This window comes from Pan troglodytes, chromosome 20 (genome assembly GCF_028858775.2).
Source record: "Pan troglodytes isolate AG18354 chromosome 20, NHGRI_mPanTro3-v2.0_pri, whole genome shotgun sequence".
Lineage (NCBI taxonomy): Eukaryota > Metazoa > Chordata > Mammalia > Primates > Hominidae > Pan > Pan troglodytes.
This window is the reverse complement of record NC_072418.2, coordinates 6,001,718-6,015,995: the sequence shown is the minus strand read 5'-3', so window position 1 is coordinate 6,015,995 and position 14,278 is coordinate 6,001,718. Positions and strand designations below refer to the sequence as shown.

The window sequence follows — 14,278 nt, the reverse complement described above, 5'->3', positions numbered from 1 at the left end:
ATAGAGAGAGACTGAGGCTCAGAGAGAAGCCCCGGGCACACAGGGAGGTGGGGTGGCCGATGAGGTCACCGTGCAGCCAGCGATCAGAGCCGTGCGCCGCAGGCCCGGGTCGCCGCCACGTCCTGTGATGGGGCCGGGAGAGAGGGGCCCCAGCGGCAGAGCCCCCGCCTCGGGCCTGGCCAGCGGAAACTGCTCAGAGGGGCCACCTCCCGGCTCCGCAGCGCGGCTCGCCTTTCCTCCCCCGACTATTTTTAAAACCTAATTTCCTCGAAAACGGGGTGGCTCATTCAGCAGATAATTAGTCACGTCTCAGGCTGAGCAGAGCTCACCGTCATGACAGCCCCCTATGGGGGTCACGGCAGGCTCTGTGCCCTGAGCGGGCCTCGTGGGGAGCGAGGATTGAGTGAAGATGGCGCTCACCTGCCCCCACCCCCCGGGCGGGCGGTGGCAGCAAGGCTCTGCTTTCTCCCCGTCCCCTCTCCTCCACAGGACACTCGGCTCTGGTCTCCCCTTGCTGCCCGTTCCTGCCTGCCCTGGGAGCCCCACATTTTCCCTGGGGTCCCCCAACCGAGTGCCTCCCCTCCCCGTCCTGCTCCACCTCCACCTCAGTGCTTCGGCCCCGGCCAGTCCCTTAACCCTACAGGCCCCCAGTGCGGGGGACATTCCCAGCAGGGCCTGAGCCGCCTGCCCCTCTCCTCTCCTCTCCCCCTGTTAGCCAGCTCAGGTGAGTCGGGCAGGTGAAGACGTGGAACCACAGAGGGAAACTGAGGCAGGGGGCCTACACCCAACGCGGGTGACCCCGAGGTGCCTGGTGAGGTCAGCAGAGCCGGGTCTGGAGGGCCTCACTGCATCCACTGGGTCCCAGGGCCGTAGGGAGCCTGGGAGAGTCCGGGCAGGGGTGGACCCAAGCGCTGTGACCTCTCAGCATCGGGGCCACTGAGGAAAACAGCTGAGTCACCCAAGTGGGTGTGGGGGGGCCCCAGAGGGGTGGTTTCGGGAGTAGAGTCAGGACTGTGGGCAGGGAGGCCCCAGAGAGGCCGAGCAGGGGGACGCCCGGGCCCCCGATGAGGTCTGCAACGTCCCGCCCCGGCCCACCGCTGGCTTCCTGCCCTCTCTTCTTTTCCTTCCCCCACACCCTGGACGTAAAACCGTGAATTGTTCTGCTCCCGGGCCGCCAACCCAAACATCACGTCAGCGTCCAGCACCTTCCGCCCCGCCGCGGCCCAGAGCAGGCCCTTTGTGGCCTGTCAGAGACCTGGGGGCGACTGGCCCTGTCCTCTGGAAGGACAGAGAAGCAGCCCGTCCTTCCCTTCACCGTGGCAGCCGGAATCCTGAGTCACCTCACTCCCTCCGTCCCCATCCCCGCCCCTGCAGTGAGCACCGTGGGTCGGTCTGTCCCCCAGATCCCTCCAGGGCCCACCCGCTGCCCACGCAGTCCTGCAGGGCATCCAGGTGGCCTGAGGGGAGGACCCTTCAGCTGTTCTTGCTGCCTTGAGAAGTATGCCCCCTCCCACCCAGGGCTGGGGTCCTCACTGGAGGGCTCCGTGTAAGGTCCTGGGCTGCCCAGACAAAGTCCCCAGGACTGGGGGGCTTGGAGCAGCAGGCCTTGAACAGGCATTTGTTCTGGCTCAGCTCTGGAGGCCAGGAGCCCGAGGTCCAGGAGTGGGCAGGGCTCTGCCCTCCCGACCGACGGTGGAGAAGCTCCACACCCCTCTGCTCCTGGTGCCTCCGGGCATCCTTGGCGTTTCAGGGCCTGGAGGAGTGGTGCCCTCCCCGCCTCCACCCCACACGGCATCTTGGCCTCCCTGAGCGGCTTCTCTAATAAGGACAGCGGTGGATCCAGGGCCCACCCCACTCCGGCACGACCTTATCTTACCCAATGACATCAGCAAAGACTCTCTTTCCAAATACGGTTGCAGGCTGAGGTTCTTGGAAGGACGTGAATGTCGGGGGGACACCGTCCAACCCCGCACCCTCAGGCAGGCGTGGGGACTGACCACGACTGCAGGGGCCCACCAGCGTCTCGAACGCGGCCCCCTCCCCACCTGCCGCCTGCAGAGGCTCCTGACCCCAGCCCCCTCCCTGGCCAGCCCCCTGCCCCGAGGCTCCTGACCCCAGCCCCCTCCCCACCTGCCGCCTGCAGAGGCTTCAGATCCCAGCCCCCTCCCCACCTGCCACCTGCAGAGGCTCCTGACCCCAGCCCCCTCCCCACCTGCCGCCTGCAGAGGCTTCTGATCCCAGCCCCCTCCACACCTGCTGCCTGCAGAGGCTCCTGACCCCAGCCCCCTCCCCACCTGCCACCTGCCCCAGGTTCCTGACCCCAGCCCCCTCCCCACCTGCCGCCTGCAGAGGCTGCTGACCCCAGCCCCCTCCCCACCTGCCGCCTGCCCCAGGTTCCTGACCGCAGCCCCCTCCCCACCTGCCGCCTGCCCCAGGTTCCTTACCCCAGCTCCCTCCCCGGCCTGCCGCCTGCAGAGGCTTCTGGCCCCAGCCCCCTCCATACCTGCTGCCTGCCCCGAGGCTCCTGACCCCAGCCCCCTCCCCGGCCTGCCCCGCCCCGAGACTCCTGACCCCAGCAAAGTTTTCCACCTCGTGCCTTCGTCTTGTCTCCGGCAGTTCTGACCCGGCAGCAGAGCAAAGCTATGGGCTGCTCCACCAAGCTGCATTCAGTTGCCTTCAGTGCCCGCGGTGGACGTGTTTTCAGACGGCAGGGCGGTCACCGGGGTGCGGCCTCTAGATGGGACACACGTGGGTCTCCCGTGCACCCACCGAGAGCAGCACAGTGCCCATGGGGGCCGAGGGGCGCTGGCAGGGCTGATAGGGTGTGGCATCGCCGACCCAGGCCCAGGTTTGACTTTCCTTCTCCTGTGTGACCTCGGGTGGGTTCACCCCTCCCTCTGAGCATCTCTTTCCGCGTCATAAAACAGAAGGGCTCCCTCCTTCTCTGCACTCTTTGCTGGCTTTGTAAGGCCTTGGTCCAGAAAGACTTTTTGTCTCTCGGGGAAATTCTCCTCTGTCCCCTCTCCCGAGTCCACACCCAGCCGGGTCCCCACCCCTGACGGCCCCCGTCTGCACCGCGGACTCCGCACCCACCTCCTCACCTGTCTGCACCTCCCTGAACCTCGCCCAGTTGGCCCCTCACATGTCCTGGCCTCCCCTGCTCACCTCAGCCAGCCTGGAAGCCAGGGCCAGACCAGTTCCAACGCACTGCTGCCCAGCCCAGAGCAGGGAGGCAGCCAGAGGGCCGAGCCCTGTGGAGCAGGGCACGTGCCGCACCCTCCTGCACACACTCCGGCGCAGCCTGAGTGTCTCCACGGGCTCATAATAATCCCCTTTGAGGGCCTGCCCCAGCACCCCCAGCTGCAAGACCTCGGCCGCCCCTCCCTTCCCCAACCCTCAGCCTCTTCCTCTAGGAAGGGGGAATGGAGTGAGAAGATGCTGGCAGAGCTGGGGTGGAGTCAGCCCTGACCCACAGCCCCTGTGATTGAAAAGAAGCATTTGTCTCCATGCCCCTGGGCCCCGGGTGGTGCCAGCATCGGAATCCAACAGGGAGGCACTCCCCTTCGGTACCCGCCTCTGCATGAGCCTGGAGGACGCTGCTGTGATCCGTGCAGCGTGGCCGCCTCAGCCACCTCCTGACTTTTGTGCTGCCGTTCCCTCCGCCTGGAACTCCCTCTGGCTCCCACGGCATCCTTGTTTGGCACTGAGCTCAGACAAGACCGGCCCAGGGAAGCCCCCCTTGCTGATCCGCACCCCGCCTGTCACCCCACATCAAACACCCAGCCCTGCGCCCACCCCTGTTGACCGTGAGCCCCTTGAGGGCGAGACCAGGTCTTCCCAAGGCCCGCGTGGTGGACGCCAGCACGTGCGTTCCCTGCAGTCGCTGACATCGCTTCCCACCTCAGGGCTCTGAGGCCAGGAGTCCAGCCCCAGAACGGGGCCTCACCAGGCTAAAGTCAAGCTGTGGGCAGGGCTGGGCCCAGCACAAGCTGCAGAGGAGAATCCGTTTCCCCCCTTTCCCAGCGTCTAGAGGCGCCCGCATCTGTCGGCTCAGGTCCCTTCCTCCCCCTTCACAGCCACAGCGCAACCTCTTCCAGTCTCTGTCTGACTCACCCTCCCGCCCCCGCTTGTGAGGACCCTGTGAGGACATCGGGCTCCCAGGTCCCCCAGGATCATCTCCCGTCGGTCTCAGGGCCCGTAATCACAGCTGTAGAGTCTGTTCCTGTTCTCCAGATGAGGACCCCAGGGCCCTGCTGCTGGGAGCCAGGGTTGGGGATGTGGTCCTGGGTCCTAGGAGCCGAGTCTCGCCTGCTTCCCTCGTCCCAGCCTCCTCGAGTGGAGGAAGGTGCTCCCGGCTCAGCCCAGGCCTGGGCTCGTTGGCTCAATCCTGCAGGCCTCTGTCGTCCTCTCTGGAGCTGCAGCCCAGGCCCTGCTGCAGGCGCTGACCGGAGGCTGCGGGCCCAGGAGCCAGGGCAGGGCTGGGGGTCCCCTCACAGCCTCCCTTACCCTTCCACAGACCTCACTCTGGAGAGGGGCAGGGAGGGCGGCAGCCCTGGGGACCCCTGGCCAGTTCCCACTGACCGCAGCTGCCCAGGTGCTGGGCGCTCCCTGCAACTCCAGCCTGCCCTCGCTGCAGCGGGGGCCTGCCCCCCCTCACTCCCCACGCTGGCACCTGATTTCCCCATGCCCGAGCCTCTCCTGGCGCCTGCCTCCGAGGAAGCGGGGCTTGGTCAGTTCAGAACTGCTCAGTTGTTGACTGCCCAGAACCTCATGTCTGGGTGTGAAGGGGGTCAGAGCCGGGGGAGGTTTGCTCCTTACTTCCCCTCCCCTCCTCCAGGCAGGTCCAAGCCCCAGGCCCTCCGTGGTGGGTGCCAAGCCTAGGCGTCACCAGCTGCCCATCTCCCTGAGGCTGCAAAGCCTCTCCCCTTCTCTAGGCCCCAGTGGCTGCCAACCAGGGTGACCTTGGCAGGCCCCAGCGGCCCCCACCCTCATCACATCCTCCCAGCGCACTCAGTCCATGTCTTCACTTGTGTGTAGCCTTGAGACCGGCCCCACGCGGAGTTACACACGCCAGGCCTGGGGGGCCAGAAGGTGGGCCGGGGGCCGGGCCCAGGACTCCCAGAGGTCACCGGTTTCCTGTCTGATACCCAGCTTGTCTCTTCTGCAGGTTTGGCTCAGAAGAAGGCGGCCCCAACAGAGGTGAGTGTCTGGAGGGGACGAAGGGCCTGGGGTCCCCACCCTGACCTGCTGCCTCCCTACTCGCGGAGAAGCTGTGTGGCCTGGGGCAGCTCACTACAGTTCTCTGGGCCCCAAATGCCGTCCAGTGTCCACAAGCAGGATGAACGTGAGGTCTACACCAACTGCGTCTTGAGAGGTCGGGGTGAAATTCCGTGATGGAGGAGGGGGCCCTGCATCTGAGGGGCCACACCCTCAGTGGCAGGGGTGCCTGGTCAGGGCTGCAGGGGCAGGAAGGGCTTCTCTGGGTTCCAGGCCACGTGGAGCCTGGATTCTGGGGGGTGGGCGGTGGGGAGAGAGCAGCTCTTGCCGGGGGACTGGGGGCAGGAATGGAAGACCTGGCTGGAGGGTCAGACGCTGCCCAGAGGGCGATGCCCGAGGCTACCAGCTGCACCCACGCCCTCAGTGTCTGTGAGCCACACAGGCGTAGTGCACAGTGAGGCTGTGTGCAGCCTATGTGTGCATGTTTGCCTGCGTGCGTGTGTGCACGTTTGTGTGTGTGCATGTTTGCCTGCGTGCATGTGTGCACGTATTTTTGCTTGTGTGGATGTTTGCCTGTGTGTGTGCACGTTTGTGTGTGTGCATGTTTGCGTGCATGTGTGCACGTGTTTGCCTGTGTTCATTTGCCTACGTGCGTGTGTGCACGTGTTTGCCTGTGTTCATGTTTGCCTGAGTGCATGTGTGTTTGCCTGTGTGCCTGTTTGCCTGCGTGCGTATGTACACGTTTGCCTGTGTGCACGTCTGCACGTGTGTTTGCCTGTGTGCATATTTGTCTGTGTGTGTGCACGTCCGCATGTACATGGGTCCTGTCATTGCTGCCTGTCTCCTCCCGAGAGCTTTCTCTGCACGTTGGCCCTGCCTTTGCAGCTTCTCCCAGCCCCGTGGCGCCGAGTGGCCTTCTTCCCAGCCCCAGTGGGCGCAGTGGGGTGGGCCGTCCTCCAAGGGCACCCGAGCTGCTGCATCTCCCGTCTTCCCGCATGCAGTCCTCAGGGTACCTGTCCATGAGCCCCATTCACAGGAGCAGTCCCCAAGGCACCTGTCCCACCTGGGCCGCCCTTGGCCCTGCGTCCATAGCCAGAGCTTGGAGGGCTTTGTCCACCAGGCCTGGGACCCTGGGATCCTTCCTCAGAGTCCCCCGGCGTGGGGGCAGTGTGGAGGGTGGCGCAGGTGGAGGGTGGCGCGGGTGGCGGGGTGAATTCCTGGGGAGAGCCTGCCCCCTGGCGGCCACCTGGGAGAATGCAGGGAACATGGCTGGGCAGCGTCGGCTGTGGAGGGAGGGCAGGGGCAGGGGTCAGGGCTGCAGGCGTGTCCCTGGGGCCGATAGCGGTGGGATGGGGTCTGGCCAGTGGAGGGTCCATGGGGTCTCCTAGCAAACGCAGTGGTGCTCCTTAAATGACGGTGCCAGGTGGGGCTGTTTTCCTTGGTTGGCCTCTGTGTCCCTTCAGGCTCCCACGGCCCCTCCTCACATCCTCCCGCGAGGGCAGCAGGCTGAGGCCCCCTGGGGTCGGCGGTCCCATCTGCTGGGACACCCGTGCTGCCCGACAGCTTGCAGGAGCCGGGCCTGACCCTGGCCAGTGAGACCATCTCCCTCAGGGACGAGGTGGTCTTTTCAATCCTTCCATCCCAGCGGTCTCATAGTTAGGGGCCCTGGTGAGGGAGAGGAGTTACGACTCCCACCACCACCTCAGGCAGTGGGTGAGATGCTCTGAGGCTGGCCTGGCTCACACCGTGTTGGCAGGAAGCCTGACCCCCGCTCTGTTCCCACCCCCACCTCAGTCCTGTTTTTTTAAAAAATACCCACTTTACTGAGATGTGATTTGCATACTGTACCCTCTGAAGTGTGCAGTGAGTGACTTTTAGTACATTTGCAGAGTTGTGTGGGGACATCTGTGGTTGCCACAACTGGGAGGTGCTCCTGGCATGGAGTGGGTGGAGGCCAGGAATGCTGCTTAGCACCCTGCTGTGCCCAGGGTGGCCCCACCCCAAAGAACGGTCCAGCCCCAGTCTCCACAGCACCTGGGGGAGACCCTGGAATTAGAGGGCTGGAGCTGCCCAGTCCTCTTGCCCTTCCTGAGGAGGCAGAGGTCTCCACCTTGGAGTGAGCACTTCTGGGTGTCCAGTGTGGGACACTGAGGGGCCCCAGCCAGCCCGCCAGGCGCCCACGGGTGAGGGGCCTCCTGCTGCACCCCGGAGTCGCCTGGACCTGCCCCCTGCCCTGTGCACCCCTGCTGGGCCCAACGACTAAACCTTTCTTCCCAGGGTTTCAGAGCGTGCCCTGCCCTGGTGGGCGTGCTCCTTAGGGAGTTAACGCTTCCTGCTTCCTCTTCCCAGGTTCTGTCCATGACGGCACAGCCGGGCCCTGGCCATGGGAAGAAGTTGGGCCATCGAGGTGTGGACGCATCCGGCGAAACCACCTACAAGAAGGTTCCTCGGCTCCCCTTAGCTGGCTGGAGGGAGCGGGACAGAGCAGAGGGGAGGGGGATCCCACTGGTAGCATGGATGGGGCCCATCGCCCCCGACACAAACCAGGGTCTGCCCAGGGACAGGTGTGGGCTGTGTGGAGGCAGAGGCTGGAGTCCTCAGTCCTGCATGGGGCCCCACTGTTTGCTGTCCTTGCCGGGCGGCTGGGCAGCATGTTCTGTGGCTCAGCCTGGCTGCAACGCCTGCCCGGCTCTGAGTCCCTGAAACCTCGGGCAGAGCCTGGGCTCTCGGCCCTGGTGAGGGAGAGGGGTTATGGACCCCACCACCACCTCGGGCGGTGGATGGGAACACTCTGAGGCTGGCCTGGCTCACACCGCGTTGGTAGGAAGCCTGACCCCTACTCTGTTCCCACCCCCACCTAGGGCCTGTTTTTTCAAAAGTAACCGTTTTACTGAGATATGATTCATATACTGTACAATTCAGCCTTTAAAGTGTGCAGTAAATGACTTTTAGTACATATGCAGAGTTGTGCAGCCGTCACCTCTAATTCCAGAACATTCCATCAGCTCAAATAGCAACTCTGTCCCTGTTAGCAGTCATCCCCATCCCAACTCCCAGCCCTGGCACCCACATCCCTTTCCTGCGTCTGTGGATCAGCCTGTCCTGGACGTGTCATAGAAATGGAATCACACACTGTGTGGCTTTCTGTGTCTGGCGTCTCTCACTGAGCGTAGCATCCTCAGGGTTCATTCGCGCTGGGGCCCGTGTCAGAGCCTTGCTCCTGTTCACGGCTGAGTCGTGTTCTGGCGCGTGGGGCGCCCGTGCTGCACTTGTCCTTTGCTGCGTCATGGACGCTCGGGTGCTTCACACTCCCGGCCATTGTGAATTGTGCTGCTGAGGACACGTGTGTGTGAGTCTGTGTGGATACATGTGTTCGTTTGTCTCGGGCAGACACCCAGGAGTGGAATTGCCAAGTCACGTGTAATTCGGTGTCATCTTTTGAGAAACTCGCAAACTGTTCTCCATAGCAGCGGTACCGTTTTCCACACCCAGCAGCAGTGAATGAGGTTCAGCGTCCCCGTGTCCTCACCAGCACTCGTGATTGTTGTCTCTGATTCTGGCGTCCTCATGGGTGTGAGGTGGTGTCTCTTGGAGGTGTCTTTTTGTTTGTTTTGGTAGAGACAGGGGTTTCACCATGTTGCCCAGGCTGGTCTCGAACTCCCAGGCTCAGGCGATCCTCCCACCCCGGCCTCCCGACTGGCCGGGATTCCAGGTGTGAACCACCGTGCGTGGCCCCCCTGTGGTTTGATGTGCTTTCCCTTGGTGCCCAGTGGCATGGAGCGTCTTTGCGGGCTTCAGGGCTGTTTGTATGTTATCTTTGGGCACATGTCTGTTCTGTCCGTGGCATCTCGGGGAGGTGAACATACAGGCCAGACCCCCCACCACCCAGAGTGTGGCTTAGGAGGGAGACAGGCCGAAACTGGGCAGTGGCAGAAACCAACTCCCAACTCCCGACCTCCCTCCCTGCCACCTTGCACCTGCGACAGGAGCACTGGAGACCGGAATTAGAGAGCGGAGGTATGAGCCGGCTTCCCAGGGCTAAAGTGAACACGGCACCGAGAGCACACAGTGAGAATAATGCAAACAATGCCAATGGCAAAAATAACAGCAGCCGGCCGGGCGCGGAGGCTCACTCCTGGAATCCTAGCACTTTGGGAGGCCGAGGCGGGAGGATCACCAGAGGTCAGGAGTTGGAGACCAGCCTGGGCAACATGGCGCAACCTTGTCTGTACTAAAAATACAAAAAAATAATTAGCCGGGTGTGCTGGTGTGTGCCTGTAATCCCAGCTCTTGGGAGGCTGAGGCGGGAGAATAGCTTGAACCCAGGAGGCGGAGGTTGCAGTGATCCAAGATCGCACCACTGCACTCCAGCCTGGGCAGTAGAGCAAGACTCTGTCTCAAAAAATAATAACAGGGCCGGCGTGCTGGCTCACGCGTGCAATCACAGCATTTTGGGAGGCCCAGGCAGGTGGATTAGCTGAGGTCAGGAGTTTGAGACCAGCCTGGCCAACATGGTGAAACCCCGTCTCTACTAAAAATACAAAAATTAGCCAGGTGTGACGGCGCGCACCTATAATCCCAGCTACTCAGGAAGCTGAGGCAGGAGAATCACTTGAACCTGGGAGGTGGAGGTTGCAGTGAGCTGAGATTGCGCCACTGCACTCCAGCCTGGGCGACAGAGCAAGACTCTGTCTCAAAAAATAAACAAATAAAAATAATAACAGCAGCTGACACCACGTCCGCAAGAGGGCCAGAACCATTGTGCCCATCCCTGTCTACAGGCAGGGAAACTGAGGCACATAGCAGCCATGTGGGTTGCCCAGTGTGAGCACGTGCGTTACATAGAAAGCAGCTAACGGGAACCTGCGTCTGCAGATGTGAAAGTGATCTGGGCATCTCGCTGTAAGCGGTACCCTCTAAAAACAAACTCTGACAGTGAATCGACCCTTTTGCTAAGTTGGACATGTTTCAAAATGGGAGAACCTTTAGAACCTAGCTAGCCAACAGGACTGGGAGGGCTGAGTGACGTGGTGCGGCAGTTGCAGCTGAGCCCTGTCCTGGCTGTGTGGCCCGAGGGAGGGTGGCTTCATCCCCCGGCCTGATGTCGACAGCTCAGCAGCCGCAGGACAGGCAGCCCCGGGGACTACCAGGAGGGGGTTGGCAGGTGCCGGGTCCCAAGCTGCAGCTGGTCACGATCTCCACCCCCCGGTGCACACAGGGGGTGCAGGGCAGCGTGGGGAGCAGCCGGGGGCCCTGACGCTCTGGTCTCCCTGCAGACCACCTCCTCCACCCTGAAGGGTGCCATCCAGCTGGGCATCGGCTACACCGTGGGCCACCTGAGCTCCAAGCCCGAACGCGACGTGCTCATGCAGGACTTCTACGTGGTGGAGAGCATCTTCTTCCCCAGGTGGGCCGGGCCCCCGGAGCCTCAGGGCTCACCCAGCACACACATGGCTCTGAGACGGAGTGGCCTGTCCTGAGCGCCCTTCTCTGCTGAAAGCAGCACCTGGCCCCTCCTGGCGCCTCCTTGGCCTTGAGCTCTGGCCCTCTGTCCGTCAGGACGTTTGTTTGCTGCTGAATCAGAGACCCAATGTAAAGGCAGTTTAAGAACAGGAAAAAGAAACGATAGAAGTTAGCTCTTTTCTAATCTACAAATAACCAGTGGGCAGTGCAGGGCTGGTCAGGAGGTTCCATGGTGTTGGGGTCCTGGGATCCTTCTGGTCACCCCACACCGCCATCCTCAATATACAGCTCTGTGACCAGTGGTCCCAGGTGGCTGCCAAAGCTCCTGCCATCACGGCTGCATTCCAGCCACAGGAGGCAACAGAAGGAGAACAACAGCCCTTCCCTTTCGGACATGACCAGTGTTTCTGCTCCACTCGTGTCATTGGCTGAGTGCAGTCACGTGAGCACACCTAGCTGCAAGAGGCTGGGGCGGTGTGGTCCTGTTCTTGGCGGCCATGTGCCTGGCCAACACTGTGGGCCCTGTTGTTAATGAAAGAAGAGAGGGTGGTTACTGGGGGACAGTCCCATCGGGAGCCCCCTGTTGCTTGTGGGATTGGGCCGTTTCAAGGAAGTCTTGGAGCTGAGCCGCTAGAGGCTCAGCTGCTAGAGGCACTAGGAGGGACCATGGCGGGGGTGGGGGAGAGGTGCCCACCACCCCTCACAGGTTTCCTCCCCTCCTTCCTCCACAGCGAAGGCAGCAACCTCACCCCCGCCCACCACTTCCAGGACTTCCGCTTCAAGACCTATGCACCTGTCGCCTTCCGCTACTTCCGGGAACTCTTTGGGATCCGGCCAGATGATTACTTGGTAAGCATATTTGCTGTTATGGGCTTCCAGGCTTGAAACAGAACATGTTCAGGGTCTCGGAGGGTCTGTGGGTCAGGCATTTGGGGGCAGCCTCCCTGGGTTCCTCGTGTAGGGTTATGGTCAGGTTCAGGGCCGGAGTCTCCTGTGAGACTCACCGGGGAAGCAGGAGAGATCGGCCTCCAAGCTCACATCACTGGCGGCTGCAGGACTCCGTCCTGGCTGGCGTTGGCTGGGAGCCTCCATTCCTCACCATGTGGGCCTTGTCATCAAAGCAGGCGAGGGTGTCCACTCACCAAACAGTTGGTACAGTCTTCTGCAGCCTGGTGCCAAAGTGACTGACCCATCTTCAGACTTAAGGGTTAGAACAAGGCACTGGGACGTGGGTGCCACTGGGGACCAGCGTAGAGTCAGACCTCCTAGCTCTAGCCATGGCTTTATTGTTTCAGGTTAGCAAAGTCAAAATCTAGGCCAACCCCTTTGACCTAGCAGCCCATTATCCGGGCTCCTAAAAGAGGTGTTTGGAGGGCGGTGCTCCCCGCAGTGGCCCTGGAGCTCATCAGCGCCAGCACCCCCTTTTTTTTTTTCGAGACAGAGTCTCGCTCTGTCGCCCAGGCTGGAGTGCAGTGGTGCGATCTCGGCTCACTGTAAGCTCCGCCTCCTGGGTTCACGCCATTCTCCTGCCTCAGCCTCCCGAGTAGCTGGGACTACAGGCGCCCGCCACCACGCCTGGCTAATTTTTTGTATTTTTAGTAGAGACGGGGTTTCACCATGTCAGCCAGGATGGTCTCGATCTCCTGACCTCGTGATCTGCCCGTCTCAGCCTCCCGTAGTGCTGGGATTAGAGGCGTGAGCCACCGCCTCAGCCTCCCGAAGTGCTGGGATTCCAGGCGTGAGCCCCGGCACCCAACCTGCGCCAGCACCACTTCTAAAAGCTCTGGGTGGCCTTTTCCCAAGCCTGCCTGGTCATCCCGAGAACTTTGTATCAGGGAAGACTGGAACTCTGTAGACAAGTGCGGTTGGCGTTCTGGTTGTCAACGACAGCACGGTCCCCGGGGCCGGGAGCCTGTGGTTCTCCGATCCTGCCCTCACCCGCGGTGGTCGGTTCCTTGTGCCTTTCTTTGGTGGTTGCTGACTGTGCGTGCGTTTGGTTTATCTCAGTCTGTAGGAAGCGCCCGAGGCTGCGCTCTTCCAGGGAGAACTAGCATGTGCTCCAGCCAGGGGTACGTGTGACACCACCCCCCCCGCCCCGAGAACTCCAGCCTGTTCAGGTGCCCGGGAGTCACCATGCTCCGGGTCGTGTCGCCAAGGCCCAGCCTCTGGACTTCAGTGTCCCAGCGTTTGCCTGAGCTTGGCAGGGCAGTGGGGAGTGAAAACACAGCTGCGGTTTTTGCCTAGAAATGGCCCTCGGGTGACCTGGACGCTACCGTTTGAGGCGGCCAGGAACAGAAGGCAGCAGCCTGGCTCGTAGCAGAGAGAGCACCCGTGTCCATTAGCAGGAGTGGACAGATAAAAGCCGATCTGGGGCCATCTGGGTCTCACCTAGAACCCGATAAGATCGCATTCCGGGGCCTTAGGCTAGGTGTGCACCCACAGCATCTGGGGAGCCAGCCCGGTGTTGGTGACCCCCGAATCCTTCTGCTCATCTCAAGAGTGTGAGAATTCTCTTGGGGGCCCCCGGTGCTGAGCAGGCGGCAGCCCCCTAGCCTCTGTCCAGGCTGTGGTGTGAGTGTGGCCGTGCGCCACAGCGGGAGGACGGGCTAGTGTGCGTGTTGCTGTCCACAGGGCCCCTGAGCTTGAGTGGGGACAGGTAGGGTTCGGAGGGGACTCGAGGTTGCCGGTGCTTCTCTGATTGGACAGCTGAGGTCACAGTCCCCCCTGGTAAGGGGGGTAGCTCCAGCAAGGCCCACAGCTCAGGACAGCCAGGAAGGAGAAGGTGGAGGTGGGATGCAGGGTGGGGCTCAGCCCTGCCCAGTGGTCAGCAGAGGGTGGAGAGGAGGCCAAGGTCAGCGGCGCAGCTGCCGAGAGCCCCAGCACCGACGAAGGAGGCCGTGGGGGGTTGTCCTGGCACTGCCTGGCTCAGAAACCCACGCATGGGGCCTGCTTCCCCGTAGCAGCTGAGGCCCATGGAGGCCACAGCCCTGCAACTGCCATTAGTCGTGTGGCTTCAGAATTTCCCTGTCGTCGGTGTTCTTTGTACAAAGCCGAACGTGCCCTTTCCACAGTGTTTTCCGCTCTGCAGGTGAGATCGGCCTCCCCCTCCTGCCACCGTGGACAGGCAGCAGTGATTTGTGTCTCGGAGGGACACTCCGGCTGCTTGGGGTGTCCCCTGCTCCGGGTGACCTGAGGACAGCGGCCCGGGGCTTGGCGGGGTCCCCTGGCCTCCCAGGGAGGGCGCCAGCCCCAGGAGAGACCCGCCTTCACTCTGCACTGCTGCGCCTGTGTCTGGGAGGCTGGAGGGCATCCTGCCGTGGCGGGGAAGGCGGAGGAGCCGCGTGGGCTCTGTGTTTCCTGTGGATATTTGTGGCTCGTGGCTGTGGGCAGAGAAAGGCAGGCAGATGGCTGGGCTGGGCGACAGCAGTGGCCTGGACAGATCTCCCTCCAGCCTCAGAGCCCACCCCACACGGCTCTCTCACCCTGCACCATCACTCCCAGCCAGGCCATGGCAGAAGCAGCGCATGCAGGAGGAAGGACCCTCGCTGTTCTGAGCTGCCGAGGTTGGCAGGGCTGTTGCTGACTCCGCAAAATCCAG

At 62.5% G+C, this 14,278-nt stretch overlaps 1 protein-coding gene across 5 annotated transcripts in view; it reads left to right on the top strand.

Moving 5' to 3' along the window:
• Positions 1 to 14,278, top strand: part of PIP5K1C (phosphatidylinositol-4-phosphate 5-kinase type 1 gamma) — a 73,748-nt gene that overhangs the window by 30,860 nt on the left and 28,610 nt on the right. For all 5 annotated transcript variants that reach the window (XR_010153517.1, XM_016937063.4, XM_016937057.4 and 2 more), the window contains exons 2-5: positions 5,168 to 5,199; positions 7,567 to 7,659; positions 10,494 to 10,624; positions 11,412 to 11,529. Coding sequence is in view for 4 of the 5 variants with exons in the window: in XM_016937063.4 (XP_016792552.1) it covers positions 5,168 to 5,199; positions 7,567 to 7,659; positions 10,494 to 10,624; positions 11,412 to 11,529 (374 nt within the window). In the remaining variant the exon portion in view is untranslated. The remainder of the gene's footprint in view (positions 1 to 5,167; positions 5,200 to 7,566; positions 7,660 to 10,493; positions 10,625 to 11,411; positions 11,530 to 14,278) is intronic.